The sequence below is a fragment of the Tasmannia lanceolata genome, unplaced genomic scaffold (genome assembly GCF_043159265.1).
Source record: "Tasmannia lanceolata isolate RefF3 unplaced genomic scaffold, GAP_Taslan_0.1 ptg000004l, whole genome shotgun sequence".
Taxonomy (NCBI): Eukaryota; Viridiplantae; Streptophyta; class Magnoliopsida; order Canellales; family Winteraceae; genus Tasmannia; species Tasmannia lanceolata.
In genome coordinates this window covers 6893387-6919719 of record NW_027518681.1, presented here as the reverse complement: position 1 = coordinate 6919719, position 26333 = coordinate 6893387, and the positions used below count along the sequence as shown (strand labels likewise).

The window sequence follows — 26333 nt, the reverse complement described above, 5'->3', positions numbered from 1 at the left end:
CTCAATCAAAGTTCTAGAATCATTTGATGAGAGTGATTCCCAGATTTGTGAAGGCAACAATATTGATGGACCCGATCACACGTGACGGTGGGTCCACATCGTACCAGTCATTTTCTTGATTGGAAATTGAAAAGGATTCTCACTTTAAAATGGAGACTCATATGGTGTCACACTCATGTTGGATGCACATATGAAATTGTACTAGAAACGAGCTCTTCATATATCTGCAAATTGGGTGTCCAAACAGGCATAAGGGTGCAACTTGGGTCGGGCTCAACCCGAACCCCACGGGTTAAACCCGAATTCGGCTCTGGTTGGGTTGGCATTTCGTAGGGTAGGTTTGGGAAAAGCCAACCTGATTTAATTTTGGGTTGTGTTAGGGTTGAGGCCTTGGGCAACCAAAGGCACATTTGGTTACCATGAATTTATTTTTTTTCATTATAAACTGGTGTCTCCAAGCGGTGAGAAAGGGGTTGAGAAGGTGAAGCGGCTAAAAATCAGGAAACAAAAAACTCTTCTCAGAATGAGGACTTTTTCCTGATTTTTACCCACTTCACATCCTCGTCTCAATGGACCCTCTCAAATCTCTTTCCTTCTCTCACCCGCACTGCCCCTCTTTCACCACTTGGAGACACCAATTTATCATGAAAAAAAAAATTCCTGGCTGCCAAACATGATCTTAGGTTTTTTTTTGGTAATTTTTCCGTTTTCCCCCCTGTACTAACCTGAACCCAACTCGTCCCGATTCAGAAAAAATGGCTTAGACAGGTTGGGTTAGGGTAGAAAGATTTAGAGGCTGGGTTGGGTTAGGGTTCCATCCTCAACCTGAGGCTCAGATTGGGTCATCTTAGGGTTGAGGGAATGCTATCTTGGGCTGGGCTAGGTTGGCCTCAACCAGACCCAACCTGGCTCGAGTTGCACCCTTAATACGCCAATGCAATTTGCAAGTCATCTCATCTTAAGAGAATGCAAACAATATAAATGTCACTATTTTTATCTGGGAAATGATAAATGTGCCCCTTTTCATCACGAGGGACACCCAGTAGGAGTGTATCAATGACTACAGAGACGCTGGTGTACTTCACAATAGAAGAACTAACGGATTTGATTGCCACATACACTTCAGATGGGTGTCCCATGTGATGAAAAGGGGTGCATTTATCATTTCCCTTTTTATCATTATGAATACAAAAAGGAAAAAAGAAGAGAGTCTTCCAAGGTAATATTTATGGTTTACAAAGCAAAACAAAGACAACACAGAAGGAACAGAGAAGCATTGGTTCTGGGAAAAAAGAGTAATATTGCTCCCCGCCATCAGCTTGAACTGTCATCAGTACAGAACAGTAACATTGTTCAAGATAATCCAATTTTGAATAAAAAAAGTTATGTTCCTTGAAGCATTTAACTTCACCATGGTAAGGCATAAATGTAAAGGAGAAAGGTACACACCATTTTCGGTAAAAATAAAACCATTGAGGTAATGACATCTCTTCATTTTACTCACTGTTATTAACTTTAACTGCAACTGGTTCAGAACAGTAAGGACAGTTACCAAACAGAACATCAAATGACCTGCAAGCAAATGAAGGCCAAACATAAACAAGTTTAGAGATCCTAATGGAATTTGGGATGCAACTCCTGTGGATTTTTGGAATTCGGGTTGAGCTTTTACCTTAAAATTGGGTCAGTCAGATTGATTCTAGTTCCTTTTGTTTTCTTTTTTCCTTTTCTTTTTTTTTCTTTTTTTTTTGCAAAAGCTCAACCCGACCCAAGTTGCACCCCTAAATGGAATAGATAAAACAAAATCAGATGCACACACAGACAAAGATCATCTCAACATACTGCCGTGTTGTTGTAATGGAACGCAACCAATCTCGGAGGCATAGACTATGAAAAGCTCTACTGCAGTTGGGATTATCACAGGTATAGTCGGGTGCACTTCCGCTCATCCCTCCGAGTTCATCATCTTAATTCATTGAAAATCTCAATTGATAAATGCATAACCCAATTATGGCCCTGTTTGTCTGGGATTATGATAACCGATGTTGAGCCCCGATTATTGGGCTCAAAATTAATGTAATTTGAGCCCGATAATCAGTTTAAGGGCTCACCATCGGTTGACATAATCTCAAACGAACAGGGCCTATGTAAGACTAAGAAATGCCAGAGGAGGTAGTTGATCTTACCAACTGGAAGGCACTGAGCATAACAAATGCCACAATCAATTTGCCGATCATCCTTATTGGCATCTGGGGGTCCAGGCAATGAAGTCTCTAATATATTTGCGAGATTTTCAGGAAATGATTTGTCTCTCGTCCTGTGCAACAAACAGATCTAACAGTCACAATGTTGACAGACAAAAAAGTGATCAAACAGAACAAGAGTATCATAACAGTGTACATCAAGCAATGGTTGTCAAGTGTGAACTCTAACTTTATAGTCTTTGATACAAATTTCAGACCTCATGGGATTACATCCAATTATTCCACCGCTAATCTTAACAATAGAATTACTTGATCTTAAGAAGCCAACTACACAAAATGTGGATCTATATTCTATAGTTCCATCATTTATTTAGCCATTTTTGTCTCACTTTTGCAGTTATATCAAACAACAAATAACTTTTGCATGTGAGGTAGTGTGGATGAGATTTGAGTATTAGACCTTTTAGTATCATTTTTTATTATAGAAAGTGATTATACTTTCTGTTATTCAAGTCAATTTCGGAAGGTTAAGAGATCTCAGGGCCTAATGACTCCTAAAGTTACTCAATTTAAGAATAAACTTCATGAGATGAAATGCATATATCTTGTATCAGAACCCTGGAAATCAAATCTTGTGTTGTATAGGTTGTTCACCTTATAAAATTTTAACACTATTTTCCAACTCAAATTGTTATAATTAGATCTGTGTGTGAAGGGTTGAACATGAGACCAATAGTGTTATATTGTGCCGCATTTTCCAAGTTGTTTCCACAGGGCAGCTAGTGCTCACTGCTCATCTACACTATTGGGCACCTCCAACAACGGGTATTGTACCCAAAGTCCTCATAGCCAAGTGGCAAGGAGAACCCTTAGAAGCAGGAACCTTCTCTCGGGGTGCCGCTCCAACGTCGGAACCTCGATTCGGCGCTCCTTAGGAAGGAGCTTCTAGGGAGCGCGACCCTAGAGAGACGGGAATCGCTTTCTATTACTCTATAAGTCCCACCACCACCAACTTCCTTACATCAAACTCCTCCAACTCTTCAAAGTACTTCATTGGAGCAAGCACAAAGGCTTGTGCATCTTCAGAAGGCACGAGGAACGAGCGCACACAAATGAAGATGGTGAAGATGGTTAGAATTAGCTTTTAGATGTACTTAAATTTTGAAAGATACATATGAAAATGGTTAGAAACTATTATTTTTTGATGTACTTGAATTTTGAAAGATATATAAAGAAAATATTACATACACGCTCCCATGGCGTTCCCAAACTTAGACACTTCTCGACCCCACGCTTCCCCGCCCCCGCACCCGCTTCGTGCTTCTAAGGGAGAACCCCATATAATTGGAGATGAAGGATGATTAAAACATGATAGGGAGTGTTGACAATCGAGTTAAAGTAGCATGAAACATCAATTCGTGTTGAATAAACAACATGAGAGTAGAATTGCGGAATCGAAGTTGAGGCCGTTGGTTGCATCATGATTAGAGAAAGAAACTAAATGCACTCATCACCAAAGCCCACAATGAAATAGGTGAACTGGTCCATTTCAAGGATTGGAAGGACACTCTTTGTCAGCTATGATAAAAAGTTTTCATTCATCCAAAAAACAGTGATGGAGATTCAATAGATTCCAATGAAATTGCATTAGATGGGGTTGAAGCCCTCTGAGAATGGGAGTCATGCAGGGCAATCCAAACAAGAGAAAAAATGTTGTACATTGATGAGGTCCTTATAACGGATTTCCTTGTGTCAAGATCTCTTTCCCAGTTAATATCTGAGAATCCAGCCAATTTAATTCCTTCGTTTGGACAGGACCATATAATAGACCATGAGTAAAGGTTCCTTTAAGACACCTCATGATTCTTTCATCAGCTTGTATATTTTCTTGCATTGGATCATGCATAAACCGTCACACTTGATTTACTGCATGAGTGATGTCGGACATGCGATGTCAGGACATGTCAAGGTCAAGTATTGAAATAACCAAACATACTCCTGTACATTATTGGACCAAAATTGCGTTTAATTTTGGTCCAATAATCGGGTTAGGGCCTCACCATCGGTTGTCAGAATCTGAAACGAACAGGGCCTAAGGAGATCCATAGCACACTTTCTTTGTTCTCTCCACTTCAAACCAAGAAAGTAGTGAAGTTCTCTCAAATCATTCTTGTCAAAATTTGCTTAAGTTCACTTTTCATCTTATCAATTTCTGTATTATCTCGTCTAATAATAATGATATCATTAACATAAACAAATATGAGAGCGGTATCTGTCCTAGTGTCTTTATAAAACACTGAAGTATCACATACACTTTACCTGTACCCTCTGACCTAAAGAGGTCGATTCATCCTTTCAAACCAAGCTCTAAGTGTTTGTTTTAGCCCCAACATAGCTTTCTTAATTCAGCACGCATATGTGCTTGTGTCTACTTCCTAAAAACCTTTTGACTCCTCCATGTAGACTTCTTTCTTGAGGTGTCCATGCAAGAATGCATTTTCACATCTAATCTGATTTAACTTCCACCCAAAAAATATAAGCTAGAACCAGAATTGATCTTATTGTAGTTGCCTTGACTACTAGAATAAAAGTTTCCTCATAGTCAAGACTAAGTTGCTGGTTATATCCTTGTATTTGTCTACTGTTCAGTCAAATTTCTATTTTATCTTTTACACCACAAAATTCTTTTCTTTGGGATGAGTCACTGCTTTTCAAGCAGCATTTTTTTGTAAAGCAGTTACCTTTTCTTGCATTGCATCGACCCACTTCTCATCTGCTATAGCTTCTGCAAATGGAGAAGGTTTGGCTCGTGATGAGATGCTAATTTGCACGCCCATGGCTTGCTTATGTTTATATTGACGAGAATAGTATAGTGCTTCTCATAAGATTGCATTAAACCTGTGCCAGTGGACATGGCAGGTGACAAAAGAGACATACTAGTAAGTGGAAACTAACTGCCCCTTAATCTCGTAACTTATTATAGGAGGATCATAAAAATAAAGCTTATCAAAAGTAACATGGTGTGAGAATAAATCCTTTTGTAAGGACAATGAGTGGCACTGATATCCCTTGTGCTCATCACTATAACCAATGAAGACGGACATGATGGCCTCTGGAGAGGCTTCATTCTGCCCATGCCAAGGACGTGGGCATAGTAACCCTATAGTAATCTGGAATTTTTCTTATCATATTGACATCCGATGCATGACTAGTGGCGGCAACATGTTGGTAACATGACTAGAAGTGTGAAAAGCCTCTGTCCAAAGATGCTTAGGAGCACCAGAGGGAAACATTAGAGAGGTAGCATAGTCTCAAAGGAGGGAATAGCAGAGGGTGTGGATTGGGGTGTTGGAGGCTTCACAAGTCCTTTTGTAGCAGATATAAGGCCCTTATGATGAATAAAAAGCATACACAAACACAAGTGGATTTTCTTGCATGAGGATCGAAGACATCAGATAATCATCTTCTAGAGCAGAGAGTGTCTCAAACCTTATCATGCTCATCGAGTGGCTTCTGGATGAGTCGTCAAAGAGACCTTTATGAGAAATGTGACAATCGAGTGACTGCGAAAGTTTTGATGCTCCATGCGAAGTTGGATAATATGAGTGTGTGGAATTCCCACAAAGAACAAGAAGACAAGATAACAAGTAACCAAGTACTTCTAGTGTGTGTGGAATTCAACCATGTAATGATGAGTTCATCGTTACACAAGCATTCTGTGTATGCCGGATTCTTCTCTCGTGAGGGTGCTTTTTTCTTCTCTGATGGTAGAATTGACTCCCCCTCTTTTAATAAATTCGGGATGACCTATAGAAATTTCATTCTAGTGATCTAAGATAGCTTGGGCACAAGTAATAGGAGAGATTTGCCCTTAGAAAGAAAAATGTTATTATAAGATAATTTTAAAGTAAAAAATTGCGCAAGAAATGGGAAAGGGAAGTTGTTATTGGAAGGGGAAGCCATATGGATGTGAGGATAGGTATTTTGAAGATGGAAAAAAGAAAAATAAGGATTTGATGTAAAAGATGATCATAGAGAAGGTGTTCTAAATTAGGTATAATGCTTTAGAGAAATATGAATAAGAAAAGGACGACATAGTGTTTCTAAAGTTAGGAGAGGAGATAGGGTTTAGAATGAAGGATGGGTTGGAATTAGGATTTTGAAAGAGGAAAGGAATTAAGATTTAGAATATGGGATGGGTTGGAATTACGACTGAAGAGAAATTAGGGTTTTGAATATGTGATGGGTTGGAACTAGGGTTTTGAAAGTGGAAAGAAGAGGAATTGAGATTTCGAATGTGTGAGGGGTTGGAATAAGAGTGTTAAAAAGAGATGAAAGGGGATTGGGGTTTTGAAAGTGGTATGTGATGGATATAGGATTTCAAAAGGGGATGAAGAGGAATTAGGTTTCAAATTTGTGAGGGATTGGAATAAAGGTATCGAAAAAGAGGAAGCAGAATTAGGGCTTCAGAAGTGATATGTGGTGAAGTTGGGGTTTCAAATAAATGATTGAGGTGAATTAGATGTTAAAAAAGAAGACGGGGCGGATTAGGGTTTCATAGGGAAGACAAAGTAGATTGGGTTTTCAAAGGTTTTGAATGGAAGATTAATGGTTTTGAGTAAACTAGGGTTCCAAGATCTAGGTTCGAACTTAAAGATGTGAACTCCAGTTCAAAGATGCAACGACTCATGTAGTGGGGAAGGCGATAAGTCTAAAGGCTCAGTTCTGCTAGCAGAAGGGAGTGCCTAAAGACAAGAATAGAATGAGTTTAAGGTCTCAGATCCGAGAGTGGAAGGGAGCACAAAAAGACAAGATGGAAGAGGGGGTGGAAAGTTACTGTTTCCATGATTGGGATGTACTTTTTTGGTAGGTAAGCTGGAATTAAACCTGCGACCTGAAGTTAAAATACAAGGCCTCAATCATTGAGCTACAGGCCCAACCCCTATGAATGACATGAACTTCCTCTGAAGAGTAGAAGATCTCAACTTGAATCTTCATTTACCTATGCTCTGATATCATGTAAAGACCCTTGCAATCATGCGTAAGAGAGAGCGGAAGAAATATGTAGAGAGAGGAGAAGAGAACCCACTCAATTTGTGCGATTTGTATTATGCTTCCATAATCATTTGAAACCCCACTTACTAGCTTATAATTAACATGAGTTACATTAATCACAAGACTGCCATTAATGAAGTAACATACATATGTGTGCAAGAAAATCAAACAGTGGGAATCCTCCTTGTAATCATGGGGATGCCACTCTTGCTTTAGAATCTAATTCTTAGAAGCTCTCAATAGATGAAAACTGAAAAGGCATTTTTATCAGATTTCAAGACTAAACACAAATGCAAGTGGATATCACGTGGTCAATACCAGAATGCAATTAACAAAAAACCATGAAACAGGGTTAAAGAATACCATCTTTTGATATTTTTCCTCCAGTTCTTTATCATAGAATCTACGATGTTGTCTGGACCAAAAAAACGACACCTATCACAAGTCAATAACCCGTTACTGAATAAACACTAAGCTAACAATAGAAAAAAATAACAGTCAACTAGAAACAATATCTTACTCTGGTAAAGACCTTGGGTCATTGGCATTTATAGACAATAAAAGATAGCAGTCATTTCCTAAAGAAGTTACAAGTTGAATAAGTAAGAAAACTTGTAGATGGAAAAGATGAACCAACAACACAAGTAATTATCAAATCCTCACCTAGGCCAATTTGGCGAAATGATGCAGCATGAGATTGTTGACTAGGATCAACAACCAAGAGAGCCCTATCAATATCATCCATGGTAGACCAAAATTCCTGCAATTTCTCCAAATGCTGGGTATATTTGTATTGGAAGTCCACGTAATTATAAGGAGTGTGAGCACAGAAGTCACATGTATGTTAGCATAGCCTCCACATAGAGACATAGAACTCAAAACAAAAAGAGGCGGCCCAGTGTACAAGGCTCCCGCCAGAACATAGAACTCAAGCGAAAAAAATTAATGACAATCTATGTACCTCACTGAACTGATGCACAACGTCTTTCAATCTTGAGTTTTCTGACCACTTTAACTCACAAACAAAGGGTACATCCTGAGCAAGAAAACAAATCAAGATTTAGAGGGAGAAACAATATCCTGGAAACAATTTTGAAGTCGTTATATGGAAATGAGATACTATATAGCATAATTATCAACCACATAGTTAATCTGAGGTATCTGAGGATGCATTTTGCAGCTTGTAGATGCACTTCTCTAGGATCATGTAGACATCGGCTGACTTGGGTCACTATGCATGTTATATCGGGCCCAAGAAGGGGGCGATATTATAGAGCTCCTACCATGTTTCTATAAGTTAATTTGTTGATTAAGGACCTAGAGTAAAGAAAAAGAAGAAATGAAGAAGAGAAGATTGAGGAGAGAGAATAGAGAAAGGGTTTCTCACTATCTAATTCTATTTATATTTATTCACATAAAATCAAATAATATAAATGCCCTCACTAACTAAAAGGACGGAAGACTACATAATCAATACTCCCCCTCAATCTGGTGCACAAATATCACGCACGCCCAATTTGCACAGAATTTTATGAAAACTTTTACAATTAGCCCCTTTAGTCAGGATATCTGTAAGTTGATCTCCTATCCTCACAAATGAAGCACAAATAAGGCAACTTAGGCAAGCACTCGACTTCTCCTTGATGAAATGTCTATCAACCTCAATTGCTTTGTCCTATCGTACTGCACTGGGCTGAGAGCAATATCGATGGATGCTTTATTGTCACAATAGTCTCATAGGTACGTGATGATTAACATATAATTCCTCAACGATAATTTTTAACCACAACAACTCATAAATCCATGGCTCATATATCTGAACTCGGCATTTATGTTTGATTAGGTAACAATGGGTAGATTCTTACTCCGGACCCAAAGCTATGGAACTTGGGTGTGGGTCTTTTGTCGAAATGGAATGGCCATACGTGATGATTAACATATAATTCCTCAACGATAATTTTTAACCACAGCAACTCATAAATCCATGGGTCATATATCTGAACTCGGCATTTATGTTTGATTAGGTAACAATGGGTAGCTTCTTACTCCGCCATGTTACTAAATTGCCAACAACAACAAAGGTTCAATAACCTGAAGTGGATCTTATACCATCAACTGAACCAGCCCAATGTGCATCTGTTTACAACTCTATCATCAGATGATCGTGCCTAGCAAACAATAAGCCTTATCTTGGAAAAAAAAAATTTCCTAAAAATGGAAAATCCAATGTTCAGTTAAGTACTTTAATGTGTATTTTAAAATACTGGATAAAATTTTCCGCAAAAACTAGAGAAACCTTAAACCTGTTTTTATCTTCTCCAAGAACAAAAATTCTGATTTATCAGAGATATCAGCCTATCACCAACACCCCTCTATGTATGGTCATCATTTTCCCCAAGGGGTTTACTACCCCCGTTGTCCCCTTTCTCGCCCTCTTTTACCTCTTTGTCTCTCAACCGTCAACAACAGGCTCAGCAGCACACACATCGAATTGCCGGTTTTAGAACGTAAAGCAATGGCTTAATCGCTTCGAAATCGGTCAAGAAAACCTTGTTCGGTTCATGGAGGGAGAGATTCAACAAAACTATTACATCGTGTTCTTGCGTCAATGAATGCTGCGTCGGAGAAGCGGAATCAAAGCAGGAATCAGACCAAAGTTCTCCGGTTAAAGCTCAAGGAGCATGAGCCTCTCCGCCTCGAATCGCTTTATGTCGATTGATGAAGTTTGTAAACTGTTCACGCAAAATTTTATTGCGGCTTTGAGATTTTCTAAAGATACTCTTACGAAGATCTCCGGTTATAGAAACCCTAGCTCCGGCTCAAAATCTGCATTTTTATCAGTCTATTTCTCTTCAGATCCAGGAAGAGCCGCTAATATCTTCAACTTTCCTGAGATTATTTTTTTTAAATGGAGCCTCCTGTGATTAGTGTAGCCCAAGAAATCGCTGAAATCTTGAGAGATCTAAAAAATTCGCTTCCAAAGTTTTGCAGGTCAGTTTTCTCCACCGAGCTCGAAGTCTAAAGTCAATGCCGGCTTTTTAGCAGCAACCAGCCTACCAACAGGTAGTGTGGATTTATACACAGTACCAAACCCTTCATCATTGTAAGCTTGAGGGGTTCTATTGATCAGCAGATGATGAGAAAACATAGGAACAACACTTCCCTCTTCCTTCCCGACCCAAACGCTCAATCATCGGCCCTACCTATCAGATCCCCAAAGTCTCATTCTCGAATTCTGGCCAAGACCTTTTCCTCTGACGATAGCAGGAATAGCAGCAGCACGTCATGGTCAACTGGCTCTTAAAGGGTTGTCGATGGGGTTTGGATGTTAACAGAGCCACCCCATCTCTGATGCACTCAGTAGTGTTTAAAAACTCCTTGACTCGGCAAGGAACTCGCCCGAGTCGACTCCTTTTTACCTCGGCCGCATTCCGCGTTTCACCACATCCGCGTTCCGCGTTTTGCCTTACAGAGTCAATAAACTCCTTTGACTCTCCCGAGTTATGACCTTGTCAACCGTGTTAACCGCGTTCTTGGCCGCGTCCGCGCCGAGTCAACAAGGATTTTTCTTGGCCGCGTTCCGCGTCAAATCCGCGTTTTTAAACACTGGCACTCACCTCTCAACTCAACTCAACTAAGCCTTTGCACTCACCTCTCCAGCTCTGTAAATCACATTATCTAAAAACCCAGATGGAGTTTCAAATGGATGTAATCTAGAAAAAAATCCAAAAAACCCAAACAAAAAAAAAGTTTCCTGGAAAATATTATTTCCCATAATTTTCTTTTCCCTAGATCCAAACATGCCCTTAATTCCAAGAAAGTATTTTAGGTTCCCAAGTCCCTTGATCTCAAGCTCCTTGGCCAAATGAGTCTTCAAGTTCTGCATCTCTTTAGGTTTAGGCAAGTTCTCAGTCACCACAATATCATCTATGTAAACGATTAGAGCAACTGTTTTATCGTGAGAGTGCTTTATGAACCAGGTATAGTCAACTTGACTTTGCTTATATTAATAATGCAGCACGGCTCTGTGAATTCTCTCAAACCACACACTTGGAGATTGCTTAAAACTGATTAGAGCATTCTTCAACTAGCACAACTTTTGTTCTGTAGATGGAGACGAGAATGTTGGAGGGACATCCATATAAACTTTCTCATTCAAGTCCCCACGAAGGAAAGAATTCTTTGCATCAAATTGCTTAAGTGATCATCCAATATTTGCTGCTAAAGAAAGAAGAACTTGAATGAAATCATCTTATCAAATAGGGCAAAGATCTCCTAATAATCAATACCTTAGGTCTGAGTGAAGCCTTTAGCTACCAGCCTCTCCTTATAACTCTCCACTAAGCCATCAGCCTTGTGTTTTACTGTGAAAACCAATTTGCACCCAACTGTCTTTTTATTTCATACTAATTATATACCATATACAGACTGCGACATTTGTTACAATCCATTGATTTGTCTGTCACAGTTATTTTCTGCGCCTAACAGTCCTATTTTACTTCCCTATTGCACCCTTGCCCATCTAGATTTTAACCAAGCTCCTTTCCATTCCTTCATCCTATATACAATCATGTTTAAGACTTTACCCTTCACAGTCTTGCATATCAGATTTTAGTTTAAATAATGTCTTTTTCTTGAAACTACTCTTTATTATTGGAGATAGTCTTATACTATTGGTAGCCCTGCATCAAATTGGCAACAGAATTACATGAATAGGGATCTTTCTATACCCATCCTGTGTCATGCAATCCGATTTATTAGCCATAAAGAATTTTATGAAGACGATAAGCAGGCCCTTAGAACGACTGAGAAGGGTCCAAAGAAACAGGTCTTGTAGGAAGGAGTGAAGGTTAGATCTTCTTAATATCCTAAAAATCAAGTCCTTAAAAGGCTAAAAACGGCACAAAGTGCCTTATTTGATTAAATTTTTATTTCTTAATGTACAATTTTATTAATCATAACAGTCACAAATAAGTATGAACTTGATGGTGGATATCATCAAAGTGCTAAAATTTAGGAGGCAACCAGATGTGTCATGGTTGATCCAAGCAAGACGAGAGAGATGTTGAGGAGAAAAAAAAAATCAGATAAAAAAGAAATGGAATTGGGAGTTTGCTTTCAAATGAGGGAGATGAAAATTAGGCTTTCGAAGAAGGAAAAACCTCGAAAATTAATGTGGTCAGATCTGTGAATGGATGGGATTGGGGTAAAATACATGTCACGAATGGGAGCACTTGTGTTTCTAAAGAGGTTCGGATGCAACCAGCCATAAAGTGGCGGGAGGCAAAGGAAATGATGGTGCAAAGTGCAAACAACCATCAAGAGTGGCTGAAAACAAACAAAGAGAAGGACAGAGAGGTCAAGTACTTCAAAAGGAGTTTGTGAAGGCGTAGTTTTCAATTTCAAATGGATAATCTACAATGTTTTGGAGCAGACACAGAGGGTTTGGGTTTAGATCTAAATGATGGAGAAGAAAATCTAAGTTTTTTTAGTCTGGTATCTACTGGGCTTGGGTGTAGATATATAGGTTTTGGATCTATATCTAAAGTTATGGGATTTAGATATGGATCTAAGAGTTCCAAATATAGATTTATAACTTTGAGGTAGATCTTGGGTTTTGAAGAGGAAGAGGAGTAGATCTAGATGTGCAAGTGGGGCATGATGGCAGATATATAAATTCGAAGAGGTAGGAGTCTTGATCTAGGTTGTTGAGGAAGAAAGGTGTGGATCTAGGTGTGTGTGTCTGTGTGTGTATGGATTAGGTTGGAAAATCCATGGATTCAAAGACGTAGGAGTGTAGAATCAGAGAGGGAAAGGTGTAGATCTAGGTGTGTGAATGGGGTAGGATGGCTGATCTATGGATTCGAAGAGTTGTGCGTCTATATCTAGGTTGCCGAGGAAGAAAGGAATAGATTTAGGTGTCCAGATGGGTAAGAGTGGCAGATCTAGGGTTTCAAAGAGAAAATGAAAGAAGACGGTGAAAGTCCAGCATTGTGGGCCCCACTTCATTTGTTGGACCACAGCTTCAATAGGTTGTACCCCGAAAATCATTTCCATGGGATGATCCTAACCCTCCAATCTGTAGAGGGATTGCACATTATGGAAATCTCTATAGATCGGAGCGTTAGGACCATCCTATGGAGATGATTTTGCAGGTACAACCTATTTAAGTTGTGGCCCAACAAATGAGCAGTTTGGATCGTCCTATGAAGTGGGCCCCGCAGTACTTTTTGAAAGATACTGGACTTTATGCCCACACACCATATAAAATCTCCATTACATAATATCTCTGACAGATTACAAGTATACAACTTTTTTTTAGACATAACATAATTACAAGCATACACCAGTTGTATTGAACATTAAAGACGGGGTAGAAAACCTCTTACATTAAATACACTTGAGTTGAGGTATATTCTTATCTATATATTATCCTTCTATTCTATGCAACTTATTTACACCCTGTAATGGTGTATATAGGTCGCCTTATGTTCCACAGTTACAAGACTAGCACTTTACGTCAAACAATACTGAGGCAGAAAAGGAGTTAAATAATTTTAAAGCAACACAAAATGAAAACGAGTAAGCTCAATTTTATCAAAAACTAGACATGAGAGCCAATTAAGAAACCGTTAAAAATTTAAAATAAGGAAATCAATTGCTGCAATAAATAATAAAATTAAAGAAACCAACCGCTGTAACAGAAGGTGCAAATTTGGGATAATTTTTAGGCAATTCTATATCCATAATATGTGCTTTCCCCTTTGTATCTCTGATACTCAAAAACAAGAAATTCAAAGTCAGTGACTTATATGAAGTAAATGAGTATTTTGAATGAGAGAACGAAAAGAGAAAACAGTATAAAATTGGAAAAAGGAATGTACAGTATGTAAACAAATAAGTGATCCTACAGGTTACACTAAATTATTCAATCAAAAGTGCATTTGGTTAGGGATGAGAGCAATCAGGCCCTAGCAAGTCATTTTACAAGAAACCATATTTCGCAGGTAGCATTACATGGAGTACATACTCTAGATCAAAGTGAGCTCCATTAGGTGGGATTATATTGACTTTAACCATCGTCAAGCAAAGCACCAAGATGATAAACTCAAAAACTTTGCTGTAACTTTAACCATTTTGAGGGCTTGCCAATACATGCCTTAAATGTAGATCCATGTATCTTGATTAGGCTGTTTGGCCTTTTGTTTTATAATTTATTGACATTTTCTTTTCTGTTTTTTTTTTTTTTTTTTCTCCTCCACGTGATAGAACAAAGGCTATGATAAGAGAAAACTTTGTTTCGCCCTTATCCACCGAAAGTGGTAGAAAGCAGAGCACATTTTGGAACATAAGTTGACATGAATCTACCTCTGATACCAATTTGATGTAAAACTAAGCTCTGATACCGATTTGATGCAAATCTAAGGTTCATAGTTGAATTTCGGGAATTTAGGAGCAATAAAAGGGTTCTAATTCAATAAAATCTGCAACATGCATTTCAAATCAGCATAAACAAAACATAATAATCAAAATTCAGCTAAGGATTTTCAAAGAAATTCTAAGCTTTAGAGTTCATTCACCTAAAGAAATTAGTTCATCTCAAACACGTTCCATACAATAATCCCAAAAGATAACAGCTAAGGAATAAAATCATGTCTTAATCAAATTTTTCATAGAAATAAGATCTATAAAAATAACTATGGCCCAAAAAATTACTGACAGGCTATGTGAGTAATGGTGGATGGATGGATCTGGGCAGGTAATCAAATGACAAGGATTAGGGAATGATTAGGTAAGGGTTGGTGGTCACAGGTTCGAGTCATGGAAACAGCCTCTCTGCAAAGCAGGGGTAAGGCTGCGTACATCTAGCCCTCCCCAGACCCCACAATGGCGGGAGCCTCGTGCACTGGGCTGCCCTTTTTTTTAGGTAAGGGTTGATGGCGTGATGGGAAAGGTTTCGAGGGGAAAATGTTTGTAGGATGTGGTGTAAAGATATAGATGATTAGATCCACACATGAGAGTCACGTGTCAAGCTTTGTGCCTTGATCGCCCGCTATAGGTAATGACTAAGAGAAGAAAGAGAGAAAGAAGCGTTGATCTCAGCCAAGATGAGGAGAAACAAAGGAAAGAATGATCAAGATCAAGAAAAGAGAAAATATATGGGTAGAAAGGGAACCGGTTCATAAACCTTTCACCCTCAAGGAAGATACATTTCAAGGCCTTTGGATCTAACTTGTGATGTTTTGGATGATGGACGTGGATATAACGCATAAATTCAAAGACTTTGGGTAGAATGGAGAATAATGGGTGATGGGGACGAAGGAGTGAGTAGCGAGATTTGAAATTTAGAACTCTTGAGGGCATATGATTTATTACGTATGAAGTTGTCAACACTGCTTTGGATCAAAAAGTTTTTGGCACCAGGAGACGAGCACTGGAAACTTCAAGGAGATGCCTATTTTTTTCTCAAACACTATTATGTTATGGGGTTTTAACATAAAATGTTTGGTGTCCAATTCCATGTTTTGAGAGATATGATGCTAGCCCCTCTCACTTGTACTCACCCCCAATATTAGAATGAAGAACTTTAATAACCATGTCAAAACTGAGTACAAACTTTATTATAGAAGGTGGTAAAAACATAATACATTTCATCTTTTGATTTGATAAGATATACCAAGTACAAAGATTAAAATCATCCGCAAAAGTCACTAAGTAACAAGAACTAGATTCTTTATGATACCACTAATGCACAACAGATTAGTAGTAAAGTTGGAACATGTAAAAATGAGGAATAATTTAATGACAGAGATGCCAGACACCGAGGAAAAAGTCTCATCAGCTATCTTAATCTTGTCCCTTCTTGAAAGGATGACATACCAGTCATGTGATCAAAGACTCCCGAATTGATGATCCAATATGGAGCAAAGGAACCAGAGGATGCAAGATAAGTTGATGTTGAAGTACTTGAATGGAAAACCATAGAGGTAGATATGGTTGATGATCTATCAAGAGCAGCCATCACACGCCTTGACATTCCAAATTTTTATTGGGAAACACTATCATTTCCTTAGAGGGAATCGAGACCTAATGGGATGGATCATGGGCCGCACGTACAGAAGGATGGCATGTATAACTCATATTGGATGAAGCAATAGTGTGAGCTGCAGAGCTATTCGGCATGTTGAACTTGGTTGATCGACCATGCACATCCCAACATGTCTCCTTAATGTGACAGGGAAACCCACAATGGTCATCTCAACTGGGACTTTACCAAACCTCTTTCCACCTCAATTGCCTCTTTGTGAAACTCTCACTAGTGTTGAACGATCTTGTTTGGGCCTAGGCAAGATGGCTCTCCACACTCTCCTCCCTCTGAATATAGGAGGATACCTGTCCTAGGGAGGTAGGAGCAAGATCACGCCACATGAAATATATCCTAGCGTGCTAATAATTAGAGATGCGTCCATCCAAGAACTCATATACCTTGTCTATTGTACTGGACTTATCTTATGTACGCTGCCGCATTAGTAAAAAAAATGGACTAGGGTGTATCACTGAAAACGATCATATTCTTCCCGCTTGCTCCACAAGGAACCTTGGTATGTAGCAAGGGCCATCTCCCCCCGTCGAAGATGCGAGATCTCGTGTTCCAACTAATACAACTTTGCAAATTTCCCGACCTGGGAGTACGTTTTTTCAACAGTCTCAAAATTTCTTTTGTTGTCATTTCGAACAGAAAACCAATTGTCAGTTGCATCAAATGTAACTGCCATGACGTCACACCAAGTTTTCTGCTTCCTACTTCTCATATAAAAATCAAACTGATTCTATTCTAGTATGTGCCTATTTATGTGTCCCATTCCAAATAGTTGTTTCTGTCTAACTTCACTACTGTAATCTGTGGGCCTGGGAGACTACCCATATGAGATACACTACTCACCATTCCAAAGACAACGACAGATTCCCCAACACTCGCACTACTAAGAGACATATTGCTGTGATCCAAAAAACAAACTTCCAATCATACGGTAGAAACCACGGCACAAGGGGGGAAGAAAATCCATTACACGGTTACACCACAAACCCTCTTCAACATGAAAGATAGCCAAACTTGCCAGATCTGATATATTTTAATCCTCTCTAAAAGGGAAAAAAAACAGTAGTTATAAGTAAAAAATCATGAAATCATAGGAACCCCATAAATCTGTTCATTTGATTATATCTGTCCATAGGTAGATCTGACCTTACGGGTGATTGTACGGAAGGCCTACAGTTGCTAGTAGCCACCCCTTAGTTGTAGTCCAATCCAAGGATGATGGGAGTCAAAAAAAAAAAAAAAAAAACCAACTACAAACCTTCAGAAGTGTTGATCATATCATCATAAGCTTTAATACCAGGTAGAAATTAGGGTTTATGCTAGAGTATAAATGAGAAAAGCCAAATCTTTTTTGTATATAAACTATCTTAAAGATTGTAGAACTGCCACCTCTAAGTGACAAGGGGATAGGCCCTATCTACATTATATAATAACCAATGAAGCTTTGTGATAGGGCCCATGACAGCACTAGCAACCTCAAGTGAATAGAGGACATTCCAGCATCAGGAGTGGTTGCAATTGATACAGATGCTTGAAGCTGTTGTAAGATATATCAACTGTCTTTTAGATGTACATATGATTGCCTTGTAATAACTGTATTGTGCATGGATATTTGGGTATTCTGGCTCCATTAATGGCAGACATTTCATCCATTTATTAAGTAATAATCGAATGTATATATCAAGAAGCAATACAAGCCATCCTTTGATTAAGAACCACATTTAACAAAAGCAGTCATACGTAGTTTCCACGTTCAACTATAGCCTTACCCACCAGAAAAAAATGTTCTGCTGTAACCTTTTCCGCATGATTGGAAAGATTCACAAGTGAAGAAAACATAAGGGCAAGGAGCTAAGAGAAAAATCAAGAAGCATCTTTCATTTACATTACACAAGAAACACAAATGAGGACTACACATTGATCACACAAACATAGGATGTTTTCTGGATCTTACAAAACACGGAAGCTAAGAGAGCTTAGGTCGTCCCTCAAGCTTATTAGATATTCCCATCCGACCTCTTCTATCTGCATAATGATCAAAAATTAATCTCAAAGTACTATAATTATTATTCACTTTCAGTAAATAGAATGGATAACACTAAACGAAAAAACAAACTCAGCATGCTATGCAATTTTTTCATCAAGAATCCATGTGCGTGATCCCACTATATATTTTGGATGTACAAACTAATCAATGAAAGGATTCACATCCCCACAAATTGTGATCATCTCATTGATATCCACATACGGAAAAGCCTGTATTCTAGCCATAACTACATATAAAGACACAACAAACAAGCTTTGTAACTGTTTCTCAGATTCACAGGATGTTGTTGAGGCTCAGTGAAGGAGGAAAAACCGAAAAGTAGCCACTATTCACAGCTGATGTAAGCCCTTTAAACCTCGTAAAACTTAGGGCCATTCAATAGTTTGCATTTTCAGGGAATTTTCATAATTTTTCCCAGATTTTTTAATGTAATTTTCAATGCATTTTGAAGTAGGGGTGCAACTCGGGTCGGGTCGGGTTGAGGCCAACCCAAACCCGACCTGAGGAACCGTTTACTAAACCGGAACCCGACCCAACCCTAGGAACCCTTTTTTACAACCCAAACCCGACCCGAGTTCAACCCGACCCAACCCGAGTTTTTAAGCTTACTAAAAAATGATACAAAAATGTCGGGTTTCACTCGGAACGGGTTGCCAAGCCCTCAACCCGAACCCGACCCGAACCTGACTTTCTTTCGGGTTGAACCCGACCCTAAGTTGTTTGTTCTTGCTCTTGCTACTTGATCTTATTCATCATTCATCATTGCTTCTGCCCCATTCTAGCCATCAATATTAAAATGAGGGGGAAAATATTTACATTTTCTACTCATTCTTAATGGGGAATCTTTGGCTGGTCAAATCTTGTAGAAAATATGGTTGACAGTTTGGTCTCTAAACCTCACTCTGATGATATGTTAGATTCCTTGACGAATGGAGACTTAACAATGCCAACAATAGCCTTTATTGCAATCCAACTGTGGGAGGACCAACCAATTGGAGAATGGCATCACGAATGCCAACCAGGAGGATCTTTCAGTTCAAAACTTTACTCTGTTATTTCTTTTTATTGAGATCATCTAGCTCTCATGGAGCCTCAGTTCCCTACTGATAGTGCTCTCATGTTTGGGAAATATAAGAGTTAGACACAAATTTATCAGTGTTTTTTTTTTGGGCTCTTCAGCCTGGCTATGAGCAGATCCATGGTTATATCTTGCATAGGAGACATTACCATCAGTTGACAATGCAGTATAAGAGTTATTGACTGAAGAGACAAGGCTTCGTTTTGGTATCCCCAAACCTCATGCCATTAATTATGTGCTTGTTTCTGCTATGCATGCTTCTCTTGAACCTCAGCATTTCAATCCTATGGGCAGCACTCGTACTAATAGAACTTCTAATATTCCTTTAATATGACAACAGGTGTGTGGCCTTAATGGATGAAATCGGGAGACATTAAGTCTAATTGTCCCATGAAAAACAACATAAGGAATATAAATCTGCTTCTGCCCCACCTTTTTGAACTGCTTCTAGCCGAGTCAGGTGACCCAATGATTGATGCAGCTAATTTTTCATTAACTCAAGTGAGTCAGATGAGTTTTCGATTGACTCAGTAGGACCAAACTTAGACTAGGATGGGAACTCGGCCAAGGTAAAATACAGTCAACTTGGGCGTGAGTTCTTCAACAATGGCCCATATAGCAAATGCTTAAAGTATATTTGAGGCTTGCATGGTTTTAAATTTTGGCCGACACATTTCGGTTTGGCCGAAATATTTCAGTTTCGGCACAAACCGAAATGAAATTCACATGAAGTCGTTTCTTTACAAGATTTCGCCGAAATTTTACCAGTTGAAATTTCATTTTTGGACTTCTTCACAAAATTTCCACCGAAATTCTAAAAACGTACACTGAAATGTTATAATTTCCACCGAAATAGCTGAAATTTCAACTGAAATCGCTGAAATTGACACCAAAATTTTAGGCATTTCAGTCGAAATTTAAAAAATAAACGAAATCGTAATCATATTTTTACATGATTTCGGCCCGAAACCGAAACATTTCGATTTCAGTGGTGGCCGAAACTGACACCGAAACTGAAATTTAAAACTTTAGAGGCTTGTTCCTTCATGGCAACAACTAGAGGATATCTTTACCAAGGCTGTAGGACATGTACTTCTTCAGGATACTAGCCAAGCATGTCTAATAAGTATCGCCCAGCTTGAGGTGGGAGTATCGTAATGTAATATATTGTGCCCATGTATATTTAGCTGTATTTAGATAACTTGTTCCTTTTATTTCTTTGTTTTCCTTCATTAAAGGTATTTAAGTCATTTTTAATAAGCTATTTTTTATATATAGCAAAGGAGCTCATTTTCTCCTCATGCTTTTCACCATAAACTCTTTCTTATGCTCCATCTCTTCTACTTCTACTTTACTTGCTTGTATTGATTCCATCTAGCATCAACATCTGTTAGCCCAAAAATTTTCAAACATGGTGTTACATTTTACAATCTGATCTTGACAAACATGTTCCTTTGTGGAATGAAGAGGATTCCCATCATGTTATACTTGTTTTTCAAATTCACAAAATCACCCATCATGCATAGAAATAGTAGTTTAGTTGCAACAAAGAACAGAAAATAGTAATGGCATCTCAACATGTAACCTTGATATTTTACACTTTCTTGAATAATAAATGAGGAAGTGGAGAACATAATGGTTTAACATTTCTAAAATAATTGGCCTCACCTCAGAATAAATAGCACGGTAGAAAGAAGATGCTGGAGGCATTCTTTGTTTCTAGATATCACAAATTGTCCCTAAAATAAAATAATAAAATCCAGGGGGAATAAATTCAAGATACAGGTGGCATTCATAAAAGTTTAATAAGCAAGATTCCAATAAAGAAACAACCTCTAGCCAAGAAGTAAAAAAGGATATTGCCATCCTCATTTAATGTAATTCTATTTTAATTGAAAAAAATGGATAGAGAAATGCTAACCTGCAACAATTTTCATTTCTAGATTTAGCTTCCATTAAAATCAAGTTATCCAAGTAGACACCAAATCTAGGATTATCAAATTTAGAACTACAAATCTATTGCACTAAAATGTGGATTTCAGTTTAATGAATTAAATCAGGAGCCTTTTGAAAACTTGTTAATAATCAACCATCAAGAATTGCCTAAATACAATAATCATTCAATAGTATAGACGAACAATTTCATGCGCTACATCACATGTATGCAAGGACATGCTCATCCTCCTCCAAAAAATATATTGAAAAGATGAGAATAGCAATGGTTGTACCATTCAAAAAAAAAAGAAAAAAAGAATAGCAATGGCTGCATTTATATCCATACCTAAATACAGATCTGAGTACACATGTATCCATTGCATTGTCAACACTGTCATAGGAAAGACTCAAAGAAAGGACACAGCAAATAGTGGTATGTAATGCAGTGTGAATGTATCATACTTATCACACGTATACAGCACGAATAGTAAAAGCTCTCAACATAACACCTCCATATGAGGGTGTGGGAACATTGCCCAGCGCACAACCTTTAGGTGCCGTTTGGATATGCGGATTTTAAAATCATGGATTTCTTCAAAATTGTAGCGCTTCTCTTTAGAATCTTGGATTTTAAGTAAGAAATCCAGGTTTCAGAAATCTCTCCCCCATCCTGAGATTTCTAAAACCTGGAAACATGGGATGATCTCCTACTCTCTTGCTGACTGAAAGAAGGGCAAGAAATCAGAAAACGACAGCTGGTCTTCTCCTTCTCTTGTCTCCCATCTACAATTTTGAAGAAATCCAAGATTCTAAAATCCGTGTATCCAAACGGTCCCTTAAAGTTTCAATTTTCACGCATGGGACAATGGATTATCCTACCTTAAAGCATTGTTTGTAGCATTGGGAGCAATCTACTATTAGATCTTTTTTAGTGTTTGATGATCCAAATGCCGATCTATGTTGCAGAGCTTGGGGACAGACGTACAGGTACAAGTGTTGGGATCTAATATATATATAGGTGCTGGAATTTTATACAAAGGCACAGTGATGAACTAGAAAAATCCAAAAAAGTATGATTCATGGATCTGAAAAAACTTTTAATCAACTTACAAAATTTAATAGTTAAATGATGGTAGGGTTAAAACTTAAAATGAATGGTATAATAAGAAATTTAATAGATTATATAAATGCAACGTCCTATTTCCCATATAAAAGGTCTCTCTTGATATCATAGAATTCAAAACCCTGAATTAAGTACAAAAAGAAAAGGAACTGAAAAAAAAAAAGGAAACCTGCAAAGTATCGCACCAAGATAGGTGGTGTCAAAATCTGAAACATGTCTTAGCATGGGTACTTCCCAGATTTAAGAGAATATGGATAATAGAAGTCTATGAGCCACCTTTGACAGGCAAGCCAAAGTATAGCACTTAAAATCTAGTGGTTGAAAGGCTAACAAGGTATCATGGGTCATAGGATGGTAAGTTCTAGTGCACTATAACCAGCCAGGGAGACTTTAGTTAGTTCAACAATCACCAGCATTCTAGTGTGTCTTTGGCTAAAATGCAAGGTACACTTAACAATTGAGAAGTGACAGAGCCTCTTCCATGGGAAAAGTGAGGATAGCCAAAAACGGATTAGTTTTGTTACTTAGTAGTACATGTGCATAGCTTAATAAGGAAGGTATTGGGGTGTCGGCTTAGCGAATCTTAGATTGGCAGAGGCAGATGTGCCTAGTTATATGAACTGTGTTCCAATCATGAAGGACACAATGAAATGTGTATCCATTTCTTTCCTATTTGGCAATTCAAAGGATTTGTGTACCTTACATTTGGAAAGAGTGGATGATCTATTGTTGATAACTTTGTCAAGCATCTGGGGTTCAAGTTGACAAACCGGTTAAATTTTTATACCCAAAATGGATTAAGAATATCGCATCTGCCCACCACTTCCTAGTATGTTCAGACTCGTTTAGAATCCGTTCTCTTAATAGTGAGAAAATTTGACAGATCGGCAGCAACCCAGATGAGCAACTGACTAAAACACAAGTTCATGCACTAATTTTAAGTTCCAAACAGTAACCCAATTTAATATAACTTGTCAAGTGTAATGAATAAAGACATGTTTATCCGTTTGTCAAATAGATTAGAAATTACAAATCTAAACCATATTTGATTTTACCCGTGATTACATATTCTACTAGTATAATCGCCTCTCAAACCAGTGTGTTTCAAATCAGTTGAAGACGAAGAAGAAGAAAAATCATTTTAACGCATTTGTAGGACTGTGAGTGTGTGCATACTCCTCTCATAAGAAATTGTTGGGACACAGGTAGAACTCACCCTTAAAAGCTATATTCATTAACGGGATGGTGCCAGTGTCATTATAAGCCCATCCACATCCATTCACTTTTCCGATGAGGGATCTTTGCTTTTGCATGGAACCCCCAACAATCTCCCCCTCCATGCAGGGTTACGAGATCTTCCCCGAGGGATTTTCCCCATCCAAGAGGATACGCCAGGGTTACCACACAGTCCACGCCCTAGCTCGGATACCACTTATTGGAGACCCAGGTAGAACTCATCAACTCACCCTTAAAAGCTAGCCGTTAAGGGGAGGGGGTTACCACGCCCCGACTAATACCACTTATTGGAGACCCGTATAGAACTCATCCTTAAAAGCTAGCCATTAAGGGGAGGGAGTTACCACGCCCCGACTAATACCACTTATTGGAGACCCGTATAGAACGCACCCTTAAAAGCTAGCAGTTAAGGGGAGCAAGGTTTTAAATTTCAGTTTTGGTGTCAGTTTCAGCCACCACTAAAATCGAAATATTCCGTTTTCAGTAGAAATATCGGGCGAAATCATGTAAAATTAGGTTAAAATTTTCCGCACGTCTAAAATTTTCAGGGAAACATCACGAAAATTTTCGGCAAAGCCCTGTAAAAATCCGATTCACAGTGAATTTCGGTTTCGGTAGGCCGGAATTTCAGATTTCGGCCAAAATTTAAAACTATGAAGGGGAGGGTACCAAGCCCTTATAAGCCCTTCCACATCCATTCAATTTTTCGAAGTGGGATCTTCGCTTTCGCGTGGAACCCCCAACAGAAATAAAAAAATCACAAATGTATAGGTCATGTTTGGTGGCAATGAAATTTTAGGGCATGGGTGATGAGAGGGAGTGAAGTGGCTGAAAAACAGGAAAAAGAAAAACTCCACTATCCTATTTTCACCCATTTCTCACCATCTCCTCACTCCTGCCCTCTCAATTCTCTCCCTCTCCCACTATTCCTACCCTTGTCTCACCACTTGATAAACTAATATTCCATTGACAAAACAAAAAGTTCATGGTTACCAAACATGGCTGCATTGTATTGGGAACCCATCTAGAACCCAATTATATTCATGTGTGTATGTCAGTATGTGTGTGTGTGTGTGTGTGTGTGTGTGATGATCAGTAATTAGTCAGTCTACATACCAAAAATATCATATTGTTTGAAAACAATACATTGATTTTTGTACAGAACAAAACACCCATTAGAATAAACAAAATGATAGATAGAGAGAGAGAGAGAGAGACCTGTTTTTCACTTCATCTGCCTTGCTCCGCAAAGAACACAGTAAAGAAGCGGAGCAATCTCTTTTAGAATAGGCATGGTGCATTGGTGCGTAATGTATCTATCCCCCCTGCCTTTTTTAATTCTCTTTTCATTCTTTCGAGAGATGATTTTTTTGCCCCCACCCCCTTCTTTAGGATTATGCGCTCCACTTGTAACGTGGATTGGGGCAGACTTTAACCTCTTTGACGTCAAATCTCGTTTAAAGTAGGGGCGCATAATGGGCGAAAAAATCATCGGCCTTATCATGACGGGAGCTGCTGGATTGCTGGAAGCGACGACCGTCCGTGTTAGGAAAGTAGTAACGGCTATCTGGACTGCGCCACGTGTTCACGTTTCATCAATAAATATTTTTCATGACAAAAAACTCCTAATCTATTTCGAAAATGACATATATACCCCTACCTTCGTAAATGACTTACCTCAAGTCTGTGTGTTGGATGTGCTGAGAAAGTAGTCGAATGAGAAGTTGACTGGATTTGTCTAGGATTACCACGGAGAAAATTGGTGAGTAGTGTTTGGTTGCACGGAGTAGACTCGGAAGTGGGTCATTACGAATATTAAGGGTGAAGGGAGAGAGAGGGAGATATCATGTATTTTCAACTTAAAGTCTCTATTTGTAGAATTGTGTTTGAAAGCTTAGGGGGGCGGGGGCGGGGCATGTATGTCGCCTCACTAGACATGCAACAATTATGTTAAAAACATCCTAAGAAGCCTGAGTGAGTTCAATGCAATATTGGCAACCAAATGAGGAAATCAAAATCCCAGCAGTTGATGAGAATTTGTGCAACCAAACACTATCCATGGAATTTGCTAGGCAATTTAACTGAAAGCAATTTCATGGCTCACTTTTGAAGGAGAGAATACCCCCACACAAGCATACTTTTAGCAAAATTTTGTCTTATTGCTCTAGTTCACCTGGCTGGCAGGCAGTACTCTTCTGTAAACGTCATAATAGTCCTTGTCGTCCTTTGTTATTTAAGTGCTATGAAAAGCAATTATTACTCCCAAAGAGCTCTCAGCTAGCCAATTAAAAAATGGGTTTTTTGCAAAGAAATCTTCTACTTAGCTTTATTTGCAAAAGGAGTCTTAGTTTGCAATTTGCAAATGGAGTCATGTCTCAGCGAATTCTGCAAATTAGGTCATGCCATTAACTTGTGACCAAAATACCCATGTTAAAAACAATTGACTCATTGATAGTGACCAAAATGTCCTCATTCATGAAAGGACAAAAAAATACCAAGTAAAAAGACCAATATACCCATGGCAGTCAATGATAAGTACTTTGAATCAAGGGTGT

The 26333-nt window shown here is 38.5% G+C and overlaps 1 protein-coding gene across 2 annotated transcripts; it reads right to left on the bottom strand.

The window, feature by feature from the left end:
* Positions 1 to 1195: 1195 nt before the first annotated feature.
* On the bottom strand, positions 1196 to 25219 carry LOC143876167 (zinc ion binding protein). 2 transcript variants are annotated; one of them, XM_077377855.1, is made up of 11 exons: positions 24997 to 25219; positions 21153 to 21223; positions 18314 to 18384; positions 13953 to 14031; positions 8221 to 8295; positions 7923 to 8019; positions 7780 to 7837; positions 7623 to 7694; positions 2187 to 2317; positions 1843 to 1966; positions 1196 to 1572 (listed from the first exon to the last, which is right to left on the bottom strand). In XM_077377855.1, exons 2-11 carry the CDS (start codon positions 21192 to 21194, stop codon positions 1497 to 1499), a joined length of 825 nt encoding a protein of 274 aa, XP_077233970.1. In that variant the 5' UTR covers positions 21195 to 21223; positions 24997 to 25219; the 3' UTR covers positions 1196 to 1496. The 2 variants fall into 2 exon arrangements, with proteins under 2 accessions (XP_077233970.1, XP_077233969.1); XM_077377854.1 differs by having other exon boundaries at positions 7923 to 8037; positions 24997 to 25213.
* Positions 25220 to 26333: the final 1114 nt, after the last annotated feature.